Raw genomic sequence first — 15,846 nt, forward strand, 5'->3', positions numbered from 1 at the left:
TTCACTTCAAATTGTTTTATGTATCCCTTAACCTCTTATTGTGGATATAGATGCTATCTTTGTCTTTTAATCTCCCTAGTAACTTTGTATGTGGATGATTTCCTATCTTTACCAGTGAGCTTTTCTGTTTCATAATTTTCTTATTATTTCTAGTTGTGGGCTTTTTTTTTTTCACCTAGAGATGTTCCTTTACAATTTGTTGTCAAGTTGGCTTAGTGGTGCTGGACTCTTGGTTGCAGGTTTTTGCTTTTCATTTGCTGCCTTTAATAGTCTTTTTGTCATTTAAAGTAGTATGTCTTGGTGTGTTCCTCTGAGTTACACACCAAAGTTGCTATGTGGGACTTTGTGCTTCCTGGACTTGGGAGACTCTTTCTTTTTCCACACTTGGGGATTTTTTAGCTTGAATTGGCCTGGATCCACAGGATCATAGTTTTCAGGGTAGGTCTGATGGAACATGTCTAGAAGCTAGTGCAGGCTTTCTGGAGGGCAGACCTGGTGCCTGCCCACAGAGAGAAGAGCTGGGTCTTGGCCCTCTGTTGTCCAGAGTCATGTCTAGGGCTTGTCGAGAGATGGCTGAGGGCTCAGGAAGATTTTAGACATTCTGTCTGTGATGGCACCCCACTCCGGTACTCTTGCCTGGAAAATCTCATGGATGGAGGAGGCTGGTAGGCTGCTGTCTATGGGGTCGCTAAGAGTCAGGCACGACTGAAGCGACTTAGCATCAGTAGCAGTCTGCTGGTGAGTGGGGCTGTGTCCCCAGCCTGTTAGTTGTTTGGCATGAGATGTCTCAGCACTGGCATCTTCAGCTTTTGGGTGGGGCTAAGTCTTGGGGCCGATGAGCCAAGATGCCAGGAGCAGTGTTCACATCATAGAATTTCCCCAAATACGGCTGTCACCAGTATCACATATCCAGGGTGAGTGGCAGCCACCTCCCCAGGAGGCTTTCCAAGACCAGTAGGTAGGTCTGGCCCAGGCTCCTATGAAAGCCACTGCCTTGCCCTGGGTTCTGGTATGTGTCAGATTTTGCATGTGCCCTGTAAGAGTGACGTCTCTATTTCCCCCGGCCTTCAAAGTCACATGCTTTGGGCGCTTATCTTCTTGATACAGGACTTCCAGGCTGGGGAGCCCAACCAGCGGCTTAGAATTCTCACTATTGTGGGAGAACCTCTGCAGCACTGTTCTCCAGTGTGTGGGTTGCCAGCCCGAGGGTATGGGATTTGATTGTATCATGACTCTACCCATCCTACCTGTCTCATTGTAGTTCTTTCTTTATGTCCAGTTGTGAAAAATCTTTTCTGGGAGGTTCTTTTTCATCAGTGGTGGTTCTGCAGATAGTTGTGACTTTGGTGTGCTCATGAGAAGAGGTGAGCTCCGGGTCTTTCTATCCGACCTCTTGGCTGCTGGCCCATTTTCTTTTCCTTTGATATATTACTCTGATAAGACTCAGAAAAACTTCACTGAAATTAAGAGAAATGTTATTAAATTTATGTTAAACTAATTCTCAGCATAATTGCAGTTCTCCAAAGTGAATAAGTAAATATGAAGCAAAGTCTTCTCCCTAGATCTACAATAGGAAAATCTGTCAAAAATCCTATCATTTCTTGACACTGCAGAACAGGAGTTTAATACCCTGAAGTAAATGCTTTTTTTAATTGCTACTGTTTTCTCTCGTTCTCTGGGAGGGTAGGATTGTCTTCCAGTGTGTCAGACCACCATCAGGCAAGGCAAAGGCTATCATGCCTTAAAATAACTCATCATATAGAAAGAGTACTGAAAAATGGGGGATCAGGCAAGACTGCATGAATATAGTTGGCTTTTAAACTGGTGTATAAGCACAGCGTACCAAAACCCAGATAGCAACAGAGGAAGTGTGACAAAGCCCATCTGCAGTTTAAATGACTATGTTGAAAATACAGAAGGAAATAAGGATGAATGGACTTGGGATAAATCACCGAGCAACAACCACATTCCATCAGCAGGTGAGAGGCTGCAAGATGGTTCCTAGAGTCCAGTTCAGATTGGACTGAGCTCTCAGACATCACTTACTAATCCAAACGCCGGGTGCCACTACTCCATCACTGTCTGTGCCACAAGACTGCTTGTTTTATAGGAAGAAGTTTGCTTGGTTTAAGTGGTATAGAAAATAGATTCAGAATGAAGCCTTTGGAAGAGCCACAGGTAAGGTCTCAAGCATGAAGTGATAAAGGCATGCCTCATAGTTCTTCAGAAGAATAAAGATGCAGACTAGAAAATCAAGAGCCAGGAATACACACTGAGGGAATAGGTGAAGAAAAGTTTCCAAGCCAAAACATTTGAGATTCAGAGTATAAAATACTGAATCTACCCAAATACAAATGTATATAGCACAGGGACAGAGTTGATACACATCCAAAAGCAAGTGTGTCCGCTATCCATGGAAATCTATTCATGGAAATCTTTGCTTTAAACATTTGTTCCACTTTACTAAAGGGCACTCTTAAGACCAAAGTTGTCTTATTGGCTATTGATAAATCTCTCCTGGAAAATTTTTCTCATACTCTTTAATTCCCCATTCAGGAAAAAGAAAAAAATTAGGCCATATAATATGCCAGATAAAGTGCTAATACTGAACTCTAGAGACCCTTTAAATTCTTCTCTTGTACTGGAATGTTATTGAAATTAGATTCTACCTTGACCTCTTGATCTTCAGGGACCTCAGTGTTATCTTCAGCAAAATAATGGGAGGGGCACTAGTTGAACTCCAAGGGCCGTCAAGATTCCAGTGTTCAAACTTCTTTGCATCTGTGAATATTGCTTGAGAAAAGGGTGTCATATGAGGTTTAAACACTAGGCAATGTCTTTGATTCCTTTTGTAAAATGCAGTGTCTTGCCTGTTATTCAACACTCAGCAGGTATAAAACTGTTGCCTGGACACTAGAGATAATCAATTATTATAATTATCTTCTAATGGGTTTGAGCTATGGTACTCTTTAGGCATGTCTGCATCTTATTATAATAATACTAATGCTTCACAAGCACTATATAATACATCGTTTAGTTCAGTCGCTCAGTCATGTCCGACTCTCTGCATAGACCTGCCCAAATCATTAGGATCCCCAGCAGAAAATACTCCATTAGAATGTATTTTAATAGTGAGAACTATAATTTCTCTGTGTAAAACTACCAAAAAAGTAGTTAAATAATTTTTATTCTTAAATATATTTCCCAGTATACAACAGGGACAGGCTTGATTCAATTTTCTGCATAATAGGCTAAACCTATACTATTTACTTCTTTTGCATGTTACTCTCTTTGTATATATCTCTATGCTAAAGTGAATTAATTTGTGTTAATTCATGAATATATGTTGCATGTGTTAAGGGTTAAAATGTAAACTTTTCAAAAAAATTTCTTAAAAACTGAAATTTAGGCAGAGATCAATATGGGAGACTAGGATGTGGAGCTCACCTCTTCCTACAAATCCTTCAGAAATATATCTATATTTGGAACAATTCTAACAGAATACTTACTGAATGTTGGCAGAAGATCTTTCTTATACAACCAAAGCTACAAGAAAGAGATGACCATGTAACTGGATAGGATGAAGTGGGGAAAAAAGAAATGGGACCCCATACCTGGCAGGGAGTTATGAAACGGGAAACATTCCCTCACGCTAGGAATCTCCTTCTCTGGCTGGGAAGTCAGCTGGGACAGATTGGGAGGATCAGAGGAAAGGGCAGTAGCACAGAAGGTCCTTGCCACCTCACTGACTCCCCAGCCCCAGACACGTGTCTGCTGGGTGCCCAGTGCCTGGGTTCTGAAACTCAGACTTGAGTAGCCAGACCTGGGGAAAGGACTTGGTTTGGCTGCAGAGAGGCAGCCTGAAGGGCCTGGAGTGTGGTCTAGGCCACAACTGGAATGCACGTAGGATGGAGGCTGCATCCTCCGTAAAAGCCGCATCGTCAACACGTGCCCAGTGGGAGGGTTGTGGACCCAGTGTGCTCACAGTGGGTGCTACTCCACTGCCACAAGCCCTGGGAACACGCAAGCACGGGTAGGTTGCCATGGCAGCTCCGTGAGCACAGTGCTTGGGGGGACAGCTGAGCTGCTTACTTACTGTTGCTCCCCAGGCGGAGGTTGATCCAAGGATGGTGCCAGCAACAGTGTACTCTGTGGGTGCCCACACTAGGTGGCAGGCGATGTCACAGAGTACATGTCCTCGGACAGTTCCCGGGAAGGAATACACACCTCCTTCCCAGTGGAGTGCTCTAGTCCTACTACTGATACCACTGGCTAAACTTGGCCTGTGGGCTTCTATTCCAACAACTGGGGAGCAGACCCTGCCACTGAAAGGGCTGTGACAACCACAGAGCAAAGAGAAGGCCTCACCCCACATCCGCTGAAGGCTCTGGTCACAGCAAGACACGCTTTATCCAGGGCCAGCACAACCTAAGGAAAGAAAAGGCAAGCAACCATACCAAAAACAGCCCTCTTGAGCCAAAAATATTGGACTCAGGCTATACAAGGGCACTCCCACATAAAAACAGCCCTTCAAAACCACAGTAGAAAACTGTTTGTTTATCCTAAATCAAGAGAGTCAGAGAAATATGAAATGAAAAAGCAGAGGAACCATTCCAATAAAAAAAAAAAAAAAACCCACACAAGACAAATCCCCCATTTTAAAATATGAAATAGACCTCTCCAGTCTACCAGGGAGAGGGCAATGGCACCCCACTCCAGCACTCTTGCCTGGAAAATCCTATGGACAGGGGAGCCTGGTGGGCCGCAGTCCATGGGGTCGCTAAGAGTCGGACAAGACTAGCGACTTCACTTTCACTTTTCACTTTCATGCATTGGAGAAGGGAATGGCAACCCACTCCAGTGTTCTTGCCTGGAGAATCCCAGGGACAGGGAAGCCAGGTGGGCTGCCGTCTCTGGGGTCGCACAGAGTCGGACACGACTGAAGCGACTTAGCAGCAGCAGCTACAGTCTACCAGACTCTGAGTTCAAAAAGGAGGTAATTAATAAAAATACTGAAGGAATTAAGAAGGACTATCAATAGAAATGCAGATCACTGTAACAAGGATCTAGAAACTATAATGAGCCATTCAAAATTAGACAAGTCAATTACTGACATGAAAACCAAGTTACAGGCAAAAAATACCAAACTAAATAATGCAGAAGAATGAATAAGTGATTTTGAAGACAGAATAACAAAGTATACAATCACAGCAGCAGACGGAAAGACAAATAAAAAACAATGAAAGAGAGATCTATGGGATAATATAAAGGGTGCCAATCTATCCATAAGTAGGGATTGCAGGAGAAAATGAGATCAAAATGTATTTAAAGAAATTATGGCTGAAAATTTCCCAGACCTTAAAGAAGGAAAAAAGATGCCCAGTTACAGAAAGAACAGAGGGTCCAAAATAAGATGAGCTTGAAGAGAGACCCACATTAAGACATATAATTGAAATGGAAAAAGTTAAAGCAAGACTCCTAAAGGCAGTGAGACAAAAACAAATTGCAGGTGAAGCCCCCCCCCCACATAAATATATCATCTAATTTAGCCGTACAAAGTTTGTAGGCCAGAAAGAAGTGGCTAGATATACTCAAAGTCCTGAATGGGAAAAACCTGCAACCTAAAATACTTACCCAGCAAGATTAACATTTAGAATAAAAGGAAGGAGAGAGAAGATTTCTCAGACAAGCAAAAACCAAAGAATACATCAATACTGAGCCTAGAGGGATGGTATGGGGAGGGAGGAGAGTTCAGGATGGGGAACACATGTATACCTGTGGCGGATTCATGTTGATATATGGCAAAACCAATACAATATTGTAAAGTTAAAAAATAAAATAAAAAAATAGTGAAAGGTATTCTCTAAATAGAAAAGAAGCAAGAGTCTATAAGAAAGGGGAAGATTGCAATAGGAAAAGTAAACATATAAAAGGATTGTAGATCCCTTAAATAAACGTTAAGACCAGAAACTATAAAACTCCTAGAGGAGAACATAGGCAAAACACTCTCCGACATACATCACAGCAGGATCCTCTATGACCCACCTCCCAGAATAATGGAAATAAAAGCAAAAATAAACAAATGGGACCTAATTAATCTTAAAAGCTTCTGCACATCAAAGGAAACTATTAGCAAGGTGAAAAGGCAACCTTCAGAATGGGAGAAAATAATAGCAAATGAAGCAACTGACAAACAACTAATCTCAAAAATATACAAGCAACTCCTACAGCTCAACTCCAGAAAAATAAATGACCCAATCAAAAAATGGGCCAAAGAACTAAACAGACATTTCTCCAAAGAAGACATACAGATGGCTAACAAACACATGAAAAGATGCTCAACATCACTCATTATCAGAGAAATGCAAATCAAAACCACTATGAGGTACCATTTCACACCAGTCAGAATGGCTGCGATCCAAAAGTCTACAAGCAATAAATGCTGGAGAGGGTGTGGAGAAAAGGGAACCCTCTTACACTGTTGGTGGGAATGCAAACTAGTACAGCCACTATGGAGAACAGTGTGGAGATTCCTTAAAAAACTGAAAATAGAACTGCCTTATGATCCAGCAATCCCACTGCTGGGCATACACACTGAGGAAACCAGAAGGGAAAGAGACACGTGTACCCCAATGTTCATCACAGCACTGTTTATAATAGCCAGGACACGGAAGCAACCTAGATGTCCTTCAGCAGATGAATGGATAAGAAAGCTGTGGTACATATACACAATGGAGTATTACTCAGCCATTAAAAAGAACACATTTGAATCAGTTCTAATGAGGTGGATGAAACTGGAGCCTATTATACAGAGTGAAGTAATCCAGAAAGAAAAACACCAATACAGTGTACTAACACATATATATGGAATTTAGAAAGATAGTAACAATAACCCTGTGTACGAGACAGCAAAAGAGACACTGATGTATAGAACAGTCTTATGGACTCTGTTGGAGAGGAAGAGGGTGGGAAGATTTGGGAGAATGGCATTGAAACGTGTAATATCATGTATGAAACGAGTTGCCAGTCCAGGTTCAATGCACGATACTGGATGCTTGGGGCTGGTGCACTGGGACGACCCAGAGGGATGGTGTGGGGAGGGAGGAGGGAGGAGGGTTCAGGATGGGGAACGTATGTATACCTGTGGCGGATTCGTTTTGATGTTTGGCAAAACTAATACAGTGTTTCAGGTTTAAAAATAAAATTAAATTAAAAAAAATTATGGAAGTGATTTTAACTACAAACGTGCATGCTAATTCATTTCTATCATGTCCAACTTAGGGCAACCGTATGGACTATAGCCCTCCAGGCCCCTCTGTCCATGGGGATTCTCCAGCCAAGAATACTGGAGTGGCTCGCCATGGGATATTCCTCACCCAAGGATCAAAACTGTGTCTCTTATGTCTCCTTCACTGGCAGGCAGGTTCTTTACCACTAACACCATGTGGAAAGCCTGGTTTTAACTACAATGAACAGCAAAAGGATAAGCATAAAGATGTAAAATAGGAAATCAAAACGAAAAATGAAATCAAACTGAAAAAAAAAAAACAAGATGTTGGTGAGGGGAGTAAGAAAATGTTATTTTTTAGAATGTGTTTGAACTTACATTACTACCAGTTTAAAGCAAGTAAATATAATAATGGTTTGACATATTTGAAATGGCTCCTCTGTCCATGGAATCCTCCAGGCAGGAATACTGGAGTGGGTTGCCATTTCCTTCTCCAGGGAATCTTCCCAACGCAGGGATCGAACATGGGTCTCCTGCATTGCAGGCAGATGCTTTACCATCTGAGCCACCAGGGAAGCCCACTTGAAATCCAGGGTAACCACAAATCAAAAACATAAAGTAGGTTCACAAGAACCAAAAAGAACTCAAGCAATAATACAAAAGAAGACAAGCAAACCACAAAAGAAAAAGAAAAGAACAAAGAATATAAAATAAAAATTTTGGTAAACAAGATTTAAATTGGCAACAAATACATACCCATAAATAATTACTTTAAATGCCACAATCAAAAGATACAGAAGGGAAGACTGGACAATAAAATAAGAACCTACAATATGCTGTCTACAAGAGCCCCACTTTGAAGGTGAAGGACATACCTATATGGAAAGTGAGGGGAGGGGAAAAAGACATTTCATTCAAATAGAAATGACAAGAAACCAGGAGCAGGAAGACTCATATGGGACAACATGGACCTTAAAAACAAAGCCCATAAAGGTAAAGAAGGACATTATATACTGTTAAAAGGATCAATATATATGCACCCAGTATTGGAGCACCTAAATATGTAAAACAAATACTAACAGATATACAAGGAGAAACTGATGGGAATACAATAAAAGTAGAAGACTTTAATGCCCCACTGACATCAATGGACAGGATTCCAGGAAGAAAATCTGTAAGGCAACAGAAATCCTATACAACAAAACAGTTATGTATAACTGGTAATTTTAGAACAGTGAGAGAGTGAAAGTCGCTCCGTCGTGACCGACTCTTGTGACCCCATGGACTATATAGTCTATGGAATTCTCCAGGCAAGAATACCGGAGTGGGTAGCCTTTCCCTTCTCCAGGGGATCTTCCCAACCCAGGGATCGAACCCAGGTCTCCCGCACTGCAGGCAGATTTTTTACCAGCTCAGCCACAAGGAAAGCCCAAGAATACTGGAATGGGTAGCCTATCCCTTCTCCAGGGGATCTTCCTGATACAGCAATCAACCCAGGGTCTCCTGCATTGCAGGCAGATTCTTTACCAACTGAGCTATGAGGGAATCCCTTAGAACAGTAAATCCCTCCATAAAAGAAAACACAGTCTTCCCAAACACACATGGAATGTTCTCTAGGATAGACCACATAGGACACAAAACAAGTCTCAACAGATTTTAAGAGGACGGATATTATTTCAAGCGTCTTCTCTGACCACTGTGGCATGAAATTAGAAATGAGAAACAAGAATGGATGGAGACCAGCAACATGCTACTAAGAAACCAATGAGCCAAGGGTGAAATCAAAGAGGACATTTTACAAATACCTAAAGACAAGGGACAATAAAAACACAACCATACAAAAATCTATGGGATATAGCAAATGCAGTCTTAAGGGTAAAGTCTGTAGCAAATAGAGCTTCCTCAAAAAACAACCCTGACCTACCTAACAGAATTAGAACAACCACAAAACCTAAAGCCGACAGAAGGAAGGAAATAATAAATATGAGAGAGGAACTTGAGATTTAAAAACAGAAAAGTTAATGAAACCGAAAGCTGGTTTTGTTGAAAGAATAAACAAAATTGACAAACCTTTGGCCATGCTTACCAAAAATAAATGAGAAGACCAAATAAATGAAATAAGAAATGAAAAGGGAGACATAAAAAGTTATACCATATAAATAAAAATTAATCATTAGGGGATAGTATAAACAACTCTACACCACCAAACTGGACAACCTAGAAGAGACAGAAAAGTTTCTAGAAACATACAGCCCACTAAAACTGAATCAAGAAGAAATAAATAATTCAAACAGACTGATCACTAGAAGTTAAACAACCTACAATTTAAAAAAACTCCATGCAAACAGAAACCCAGGTCTAGATGGTTTCACTGGGGAATTCTACTAAATAAACATTTAAAAAAGAACTTACACTGGTCTCTCTCAAACTCTTCCAAGGGTCTGAAGAAAAAGGAATATTCCCAAAATCATTCTATGCAGCCACCATCATCCTGATACCAAAACCAGAAAAAGAAACTACCAAAAAATAAAATTGCAGACCAGTATCTTTGATCAATATAGATGCAAAAATCCTAATAAAATATTACCAAACTGAATTCAATAACACACAAAATGGACCATACATCATAGTCATGCTGGATTCATGCTAGGATCACAAGGCAGTCAAACATATGAAAATCAATCAGATACACCAGTCACAAACCAAAGAAAGATACAGTGGGTGAAAGCCAGTTTCTTCAGCAAGTGGTGCTGGGAACGTTGGATAGCTGCATGTAAACCAATGAAGTTATTGGAACACACCCTCACTCCATACCACAAAACTCAAATAGCTTCAAGACTTAAATATAAGATATGACCCCAAAAAACCCCTAGATGAGAACATAGGCAAAACATTCTCTTGTATAAATTTATATAAATTATAGTAATACTTTCTTAGGTCAATCTCCCAAAAGAAATAAAAGCAAATATAAACAAATAGGACCTAATGAAACTAGTAAGTTTTTGCACAGCAAGGAAAACCAGAAATAAAATGAAAAGACAACTTACAGAAGAAAATATTTACAAATGATGTGACCAAGAAAAGATTCATCTCCAAAATATGCAAACAGTTCATAGAGCTCAATATCAGAGAACCCCAAACAACCTGATCATAAAGTGGGCAGGAGACCTAAATAGACATTTCTCCAAAAAGGCACACAGATGACCAATAGGCACATGAAAAGATGTGCAACATCACTAACTATCAGAGAAATGCAAATTAAAACCACAGTAAGATATCACCTCAAACCAGTCAGAATGGCCGTGTGTGTATGTGTGTGTTAGCCGCTCAGTCATGTCCAACTCTTTGCAACGCCATGGACTTTAGTCAGCCAGGCTCTTCTGTCCATGGAATTTTCCAGGCAAGAATACTGGAGTGGGTTGCCATTCCCTTCTCCAGGGCATCTTCCCAACCCAGGGATCGAGCCCAGGTCTCCTACATTGTGGGCAGATTCTTTACCATCTGAGCCACCAGGGCCGTAAAGACTAAAAATAAGAGATGCTGGAGAGGGTGTGGGGAAATGGAAACCTACGCTGTTGGTAGAAATGTAACGTGGTGCAGCCGCCATGGGGAATGGTATGGAGGTTTCTTAAACATTTTTAAATATTGAGTTGCCATATGATCCAGCAGTCCCACTCCTGGGCAGACATCCAGAGAAAACACTACTTCAAAAAGATACACGTACCCCAGTGTTCACTGAAGCTCTGTTCACAATAGCCAGGCCATGGAAGCAACCTAACTATTGATAGAAGGGATGAAGAAGATGTAGAGTATCTATATAATTCCTCAGCCATAAAGAGGAATGAAAGAGTGACATTTGCAGCATGGATGGACCTAGAGATTATCAAACTAAATGAAGCCAAATACCAGAGAATCTTATTTATATGTGGAATCTGAAACATGATATTAAAAACATATTCATAAACCAGAAACAGATATACAGACATAGAAAACAAATTTAAGGCTGCCAAAGTGGAAAGGGGTAGAAGGGAGGGATAAATTTGAGTTTGGCATTAGCATTTATATATATATATATATATAAATTACTATATATAAAATAAACAAGGACCCACTGCACAGCAACAAAGGGAACTATATTCAGTATCTTCTAACCTATAATGGAGAAGAATCTGAAAAAGAATATATATGTGTGTGTGTTGGAATCGCTCTGTAGTATACCTAAACTAGCACAACACTGTAAATCAACTATAATTTTTAAAGAACTGAAATTTAAAATTCAAAAACTAATTGGATTTCAAGAAAATCAAAGTAAAAATTTTAACAGCAAAAAAAAATTTCCATGTAAAGTGTTAATCGTTCAAATGTAGCTGCTCTGGTTCTATTAAATGTAAGGAAGGAAGAGCTAGGAGGTCTTGGAATGTGCTCAGAGGAACGTCTTTCCATGGCAATAAAACTACATTTGGGTTTAATCGGAATATCGTGAACATACTTGAAGGGACTGTAAACACAATTCAGAAAATGGCATTCACAGCGGGAGTTCCATAGATGTGTTCCCAGGGCTCAGCAGTGCTGCATGAAGACTCCTCTTTAAACTCTGTGCTTTCCCTTGCGTGATCATCTACAATATTAATGTGAATTACACATGTTGCAGTAGCTAGAGAGTACTTTAATAGCATCACCCTGACAGGGTTTTCAGTGCCTGCCTTTGTATTTAGGTTTACAGCTAAGTTGGCTGTAGGAACACTGTGTTTCTAGTCAGAGGCCAAAGGAAAAATATAGAGGTAGATTTACTACACAAATGATTTCTTCAGATCCAACGAAGACCAGCTGGTATTATTACATTCTTTGGGAGAATGAAGGTTTGCCAGTTGTTCAACCAGAAAAAAACTGATGGTAAAAAATGATGGTGTAAGACAAACTCAAAATGACTTGTGTGACACAGCGGTCAGTACAAAATTTATGTGATTATTTTGTTTTAGCCCACTGACCTCCAGTCTCATTAAATTGATGATCTTAATTTAAATCGTATTATTTGTATAGTACTTTGCTATTTAAACATGTTTTGGTTTTATAGAATAGTCTTAGAGCTACAGGTTTATAAAAGTTATGCCAAGTTTTATGTTTGTATAAATTTAAATAACACTGTAATAAAAGTAGTTTAAATCAATGCCGAAATTCATTGTTTTCCTCTTTAAATTCAAACATAATTTAACTATAAGAAACTGTAATACAATAAGTAGTTTATACCCTCAAATGACTTATAGTCCTGAACTAGGTTTCATGTTTTTTTTACACTGCTTCTTCAAAAAGCTCATTTTAGTTGGATGGATTAAATCAACATGCCAATGAAAAAAACATTAATGTGTTCAGTGGAGTTTGACAGATCTTGGTAAAAATTCTTATTCTGTCTATCCTTCTGAAATGTATGAATTTGGGTAAGTTACTTCATTGCTCTCTCCTTTAGCCTCCTCATATATGAACTGGAGATAGAATACTTAGCAGGCTTGTTTTGACAATTAAATCTTATTTTCAATTTATTTATCTTAATTGGAGACTAATTACTTTACAATATTGTAGTGGCTTTCGCCATACATCGATACAAATCAGCCACAGGTGTACACGTATTCCCTCATCCTGAACCCCCTTCCCACCTCCCTCCCCATCCCATCTCTCAGAGTCATCCCAGCGCACCAACCCTGAGCTCCCTGTCTTATGCATTGAACCTGGACTGGTGATCTATTTCACATATGGTAATATACATGTTTCAATGCTATTCTCTCAAATCATCCCACCCTCGCCTTCTCCCACAGAGTCCAAAAGTCTGTTAAATCTTATTAACAGCTAGCTCTCTTTGAAAGAGTTACAGGAAATCAGCAACTTTAAATACATCATCTTATTAGTCCTCACAAATTATTATTTCTATTTTATAGATGAAGAAACAGGCAAGAGAACTTAGGTTAGTTGAGCAAGGAATTATACAGGTAGAATGCATAGTTAGGCTTTCCAGGACCTGAATTCAGATTCGGTTGGTAAGTCCCAAATTCTTCCCTACTATGCTATTGTCTAAAATGGAATAAACTTCTTAGCACAAGTCTAGAGCTTAGTAGGAGTTCCACAAATGTTAGTATTTCTTTTCTTAATAAGATGATTCTTACTTCTCCTGTCTGTATCTCTTCTCATATGAGTTACCAAAAACTTAAGATCACCCTCTAGTGATAAATGATTCTAACTGCAGACTTTTCAGCCTTGGTTTAAGAAAAATGGTGATTGAATATAAATATGAAGGAATTAGATGCTAGGCCAAAATGTGTGAGAAAATGTGTGCTGGATGGGGTTTAGCATTTATAAATTGCTAGCTTCCTAGATGGTTTGCATTCTTCCTTTTCTAATAAGCAAAAATCCCCTATTTCTCTGATAGTAAAATAACTTTTGAGTTTTATTAACTAGATTACATTTTTGAAAGTATGGTCAAAATAACTTTTTTTTCCCCCAAAATATACAGTATGTCACTAGGATCATTTGAACTTGAATAGCATCATTCATTATAGAAGAGAACTGAGGCAAGCACTGGAATAGCTTCGATGCCTTCTATGCTAAGGTCTTGGTTCTGATACTAAACATGACAAAAGACCTAAGGTATATGAGGTATACTAGCTGATTTGATATACGCCTTTATAAAATTTGTATTTTAGACTATAGGGAAAAATTATACTTGCTGCTACATGTTAAGCAGAATTTATAAGGCAAATTTTAGACCCTAAAATAAAAGGTAGCCATTGTTTGTAGCAGACTGAAATGTAATTTGTAGAAACTCAGCAGTTATTCAAATGACTTTCATGAGCATTAGAATGTGTTTCATTGAGAGAAACTATACTGATCAGGACAGAATCATATCTTTTTTTTTCTTTTCCAACAGAAAATATTCAATCAGGTTAGCCATAAAGAACTGTTTTGCACTGTAACATCTAATACTCTGCAGATCAGAGCAACCATCTCTTTTAACTGTGCAAGTGTTCCTTGGTACTTGTTAAACAGTATATGGTTTATACAGGTGGTTGAGAACAGGGCTGTCTGGCCCAAAGCTGCGACTGGCCCCAACTGAGCCGGCCTGACACTTATACCATATGACAAATATTCCACAGTTCCCACGCAACGTTTCACAGGGATATCTGAAATGCACTCGCAATGACATATGACTGGCGGAGCTTCATCTGGAGAGGCCTAATCAGGATTTGTCTTCCATTCAGGAGAAATAAAATGAGCCCATTCATGTGTCAGAACTCATCTCTTGACTACAGAATGAACAATAGCCTAAAGGCAATGCCAACGCTCTGGATTTGGCTTACACACTTGCGAGATTGTTCCAGAATGTTTTACACAGTACTTTCATCACTCTGTTTTCTATTTTAGGGCCTACTCTTCCCAAGACTCATGTGAAAACAGCCTCTCTTGGGTTGGCTGGAAAGGCAAGATCTCCTTTGCTTCCTGTATCCGTGCCAACAGCCCCTGAAGTGTCTGAGGAGAGCCACAAACCAGCAGAAGATCCAGCCAACGTAAGACCATCCTTGAAATTCATGGGGGCACTGCTGTGCAAAGCAGTCTAAGCCATCCAGCCCTCTCCATTAAGCCCAGGCCCTCCTGTCCTTACTGTTAGTTTAGTTCTGTTTTCCTGCACTTGAATATGAGGAGAAAAAACTTCATGGAAAAAAATTACATCAAGGATCTAGTTATATGAAAAAAATCATTGCTACTTAAATAAAGGCAATCTTTATACAGACAAGCTGATAGCAACATACTGAGTGACTTTACATACATACACACACACACACGTGTATATACATGTATATAAATACACGCATGTGCGTATACATGTATATAAATACACGCATGTGTGTATACACACTGTCATCACTATCCTATAGAAATATAATGCGAACCACGCAGTTTAAAACTTTCTAGGAGTCACATGAACAGATGTACAAATAAATAGGTGAGATTAATTTTAATATTTTTATCTAACCCATATAGATATTATCACTTCAACATGCAATATTAAAAAATTATCATTAAGATATTTACTTTTTTTGTACTAAGTGCTCAGAATATGATGTATATTTTACATGTACAACACATCTCAATTTAGGCTATTCACATGTCAAAACCCCAGGCGCTACTTTTGACTTGAGGTTGCTGTATTGGACAATGAGATCTAGATTATTCAAGAAAAACAACCCAGACAACTATGACATCATTTGGGGAAAACAGTAACAATAATCACCTCACTGCAACCTCCCTTTTCATATATAGGGCCAGTCTTTTGAGCCAAAGTGGCTATTTTCAATCCTTGTTAATCTCTGAAGATAACACAGTAAATGACCAAATCATTTACTGGCAGGCTGAAATTCCTGTAAGAAGGTACCATCTGCAACCTGTTTAATACCACGAGGTCAAGTTCCCACAAAAAAAATGATTATGTGGTATTACAAAGGAAAGCTGCTTATGTAAATTCTGTTTATAGCCTGATGGACAAGAAAAGTAACTAACATACCCCAGTATCTACCATGTGCTGAACTCACAGGATGCTCAGAATAGCCTTTGAAAAAGATATAATCATCATC

General features: G+C 39.4%; 1 protein-coding gene across 8 annotated transcripts in view; it reads left to right on the forward strand.

The window, feature by feature from the left end:
- The window catches only part of DCC (DCC netrin 1 receptor), a 1,416,568-nt gene that overhangs the window by 1,395,035 nt on the left and 5,687 nt on the right, over positions 1 to 15,846 (forward strand). For all 8 annotated transcript variants that reach the window (XM_055559267.1, XM_055559271.1, XM_055559272.1 and 5 more), the window contains one exon: positions 14,639 to 14,781. In XM_055559267.1, coding sequence (XP_055415242.1) covers positions 14,639 to 14,781 — 143 coding nt within the window. The remainder of the gene's footprint in view (positions 1 to 14,638; positions 14,782 to 15,846) is intronic.

Source organism: Bubalus kerabau, chromosome 21 (genome assembly GCF_029407905.1).
Source record: "Bubalus kerabau isolate K-KA32 ecotype Philippines breed swamp buffalo chromosome 21, PCC_UOA_SB_1v2, whole genome shotgun sequence".
Classification (NCBI taxonomy): Eukaryota; Metazoa; Chordata; class Mammalia; order Artiodactyla; family Bovidae; genus Bubalus; species Bubalus kerabau.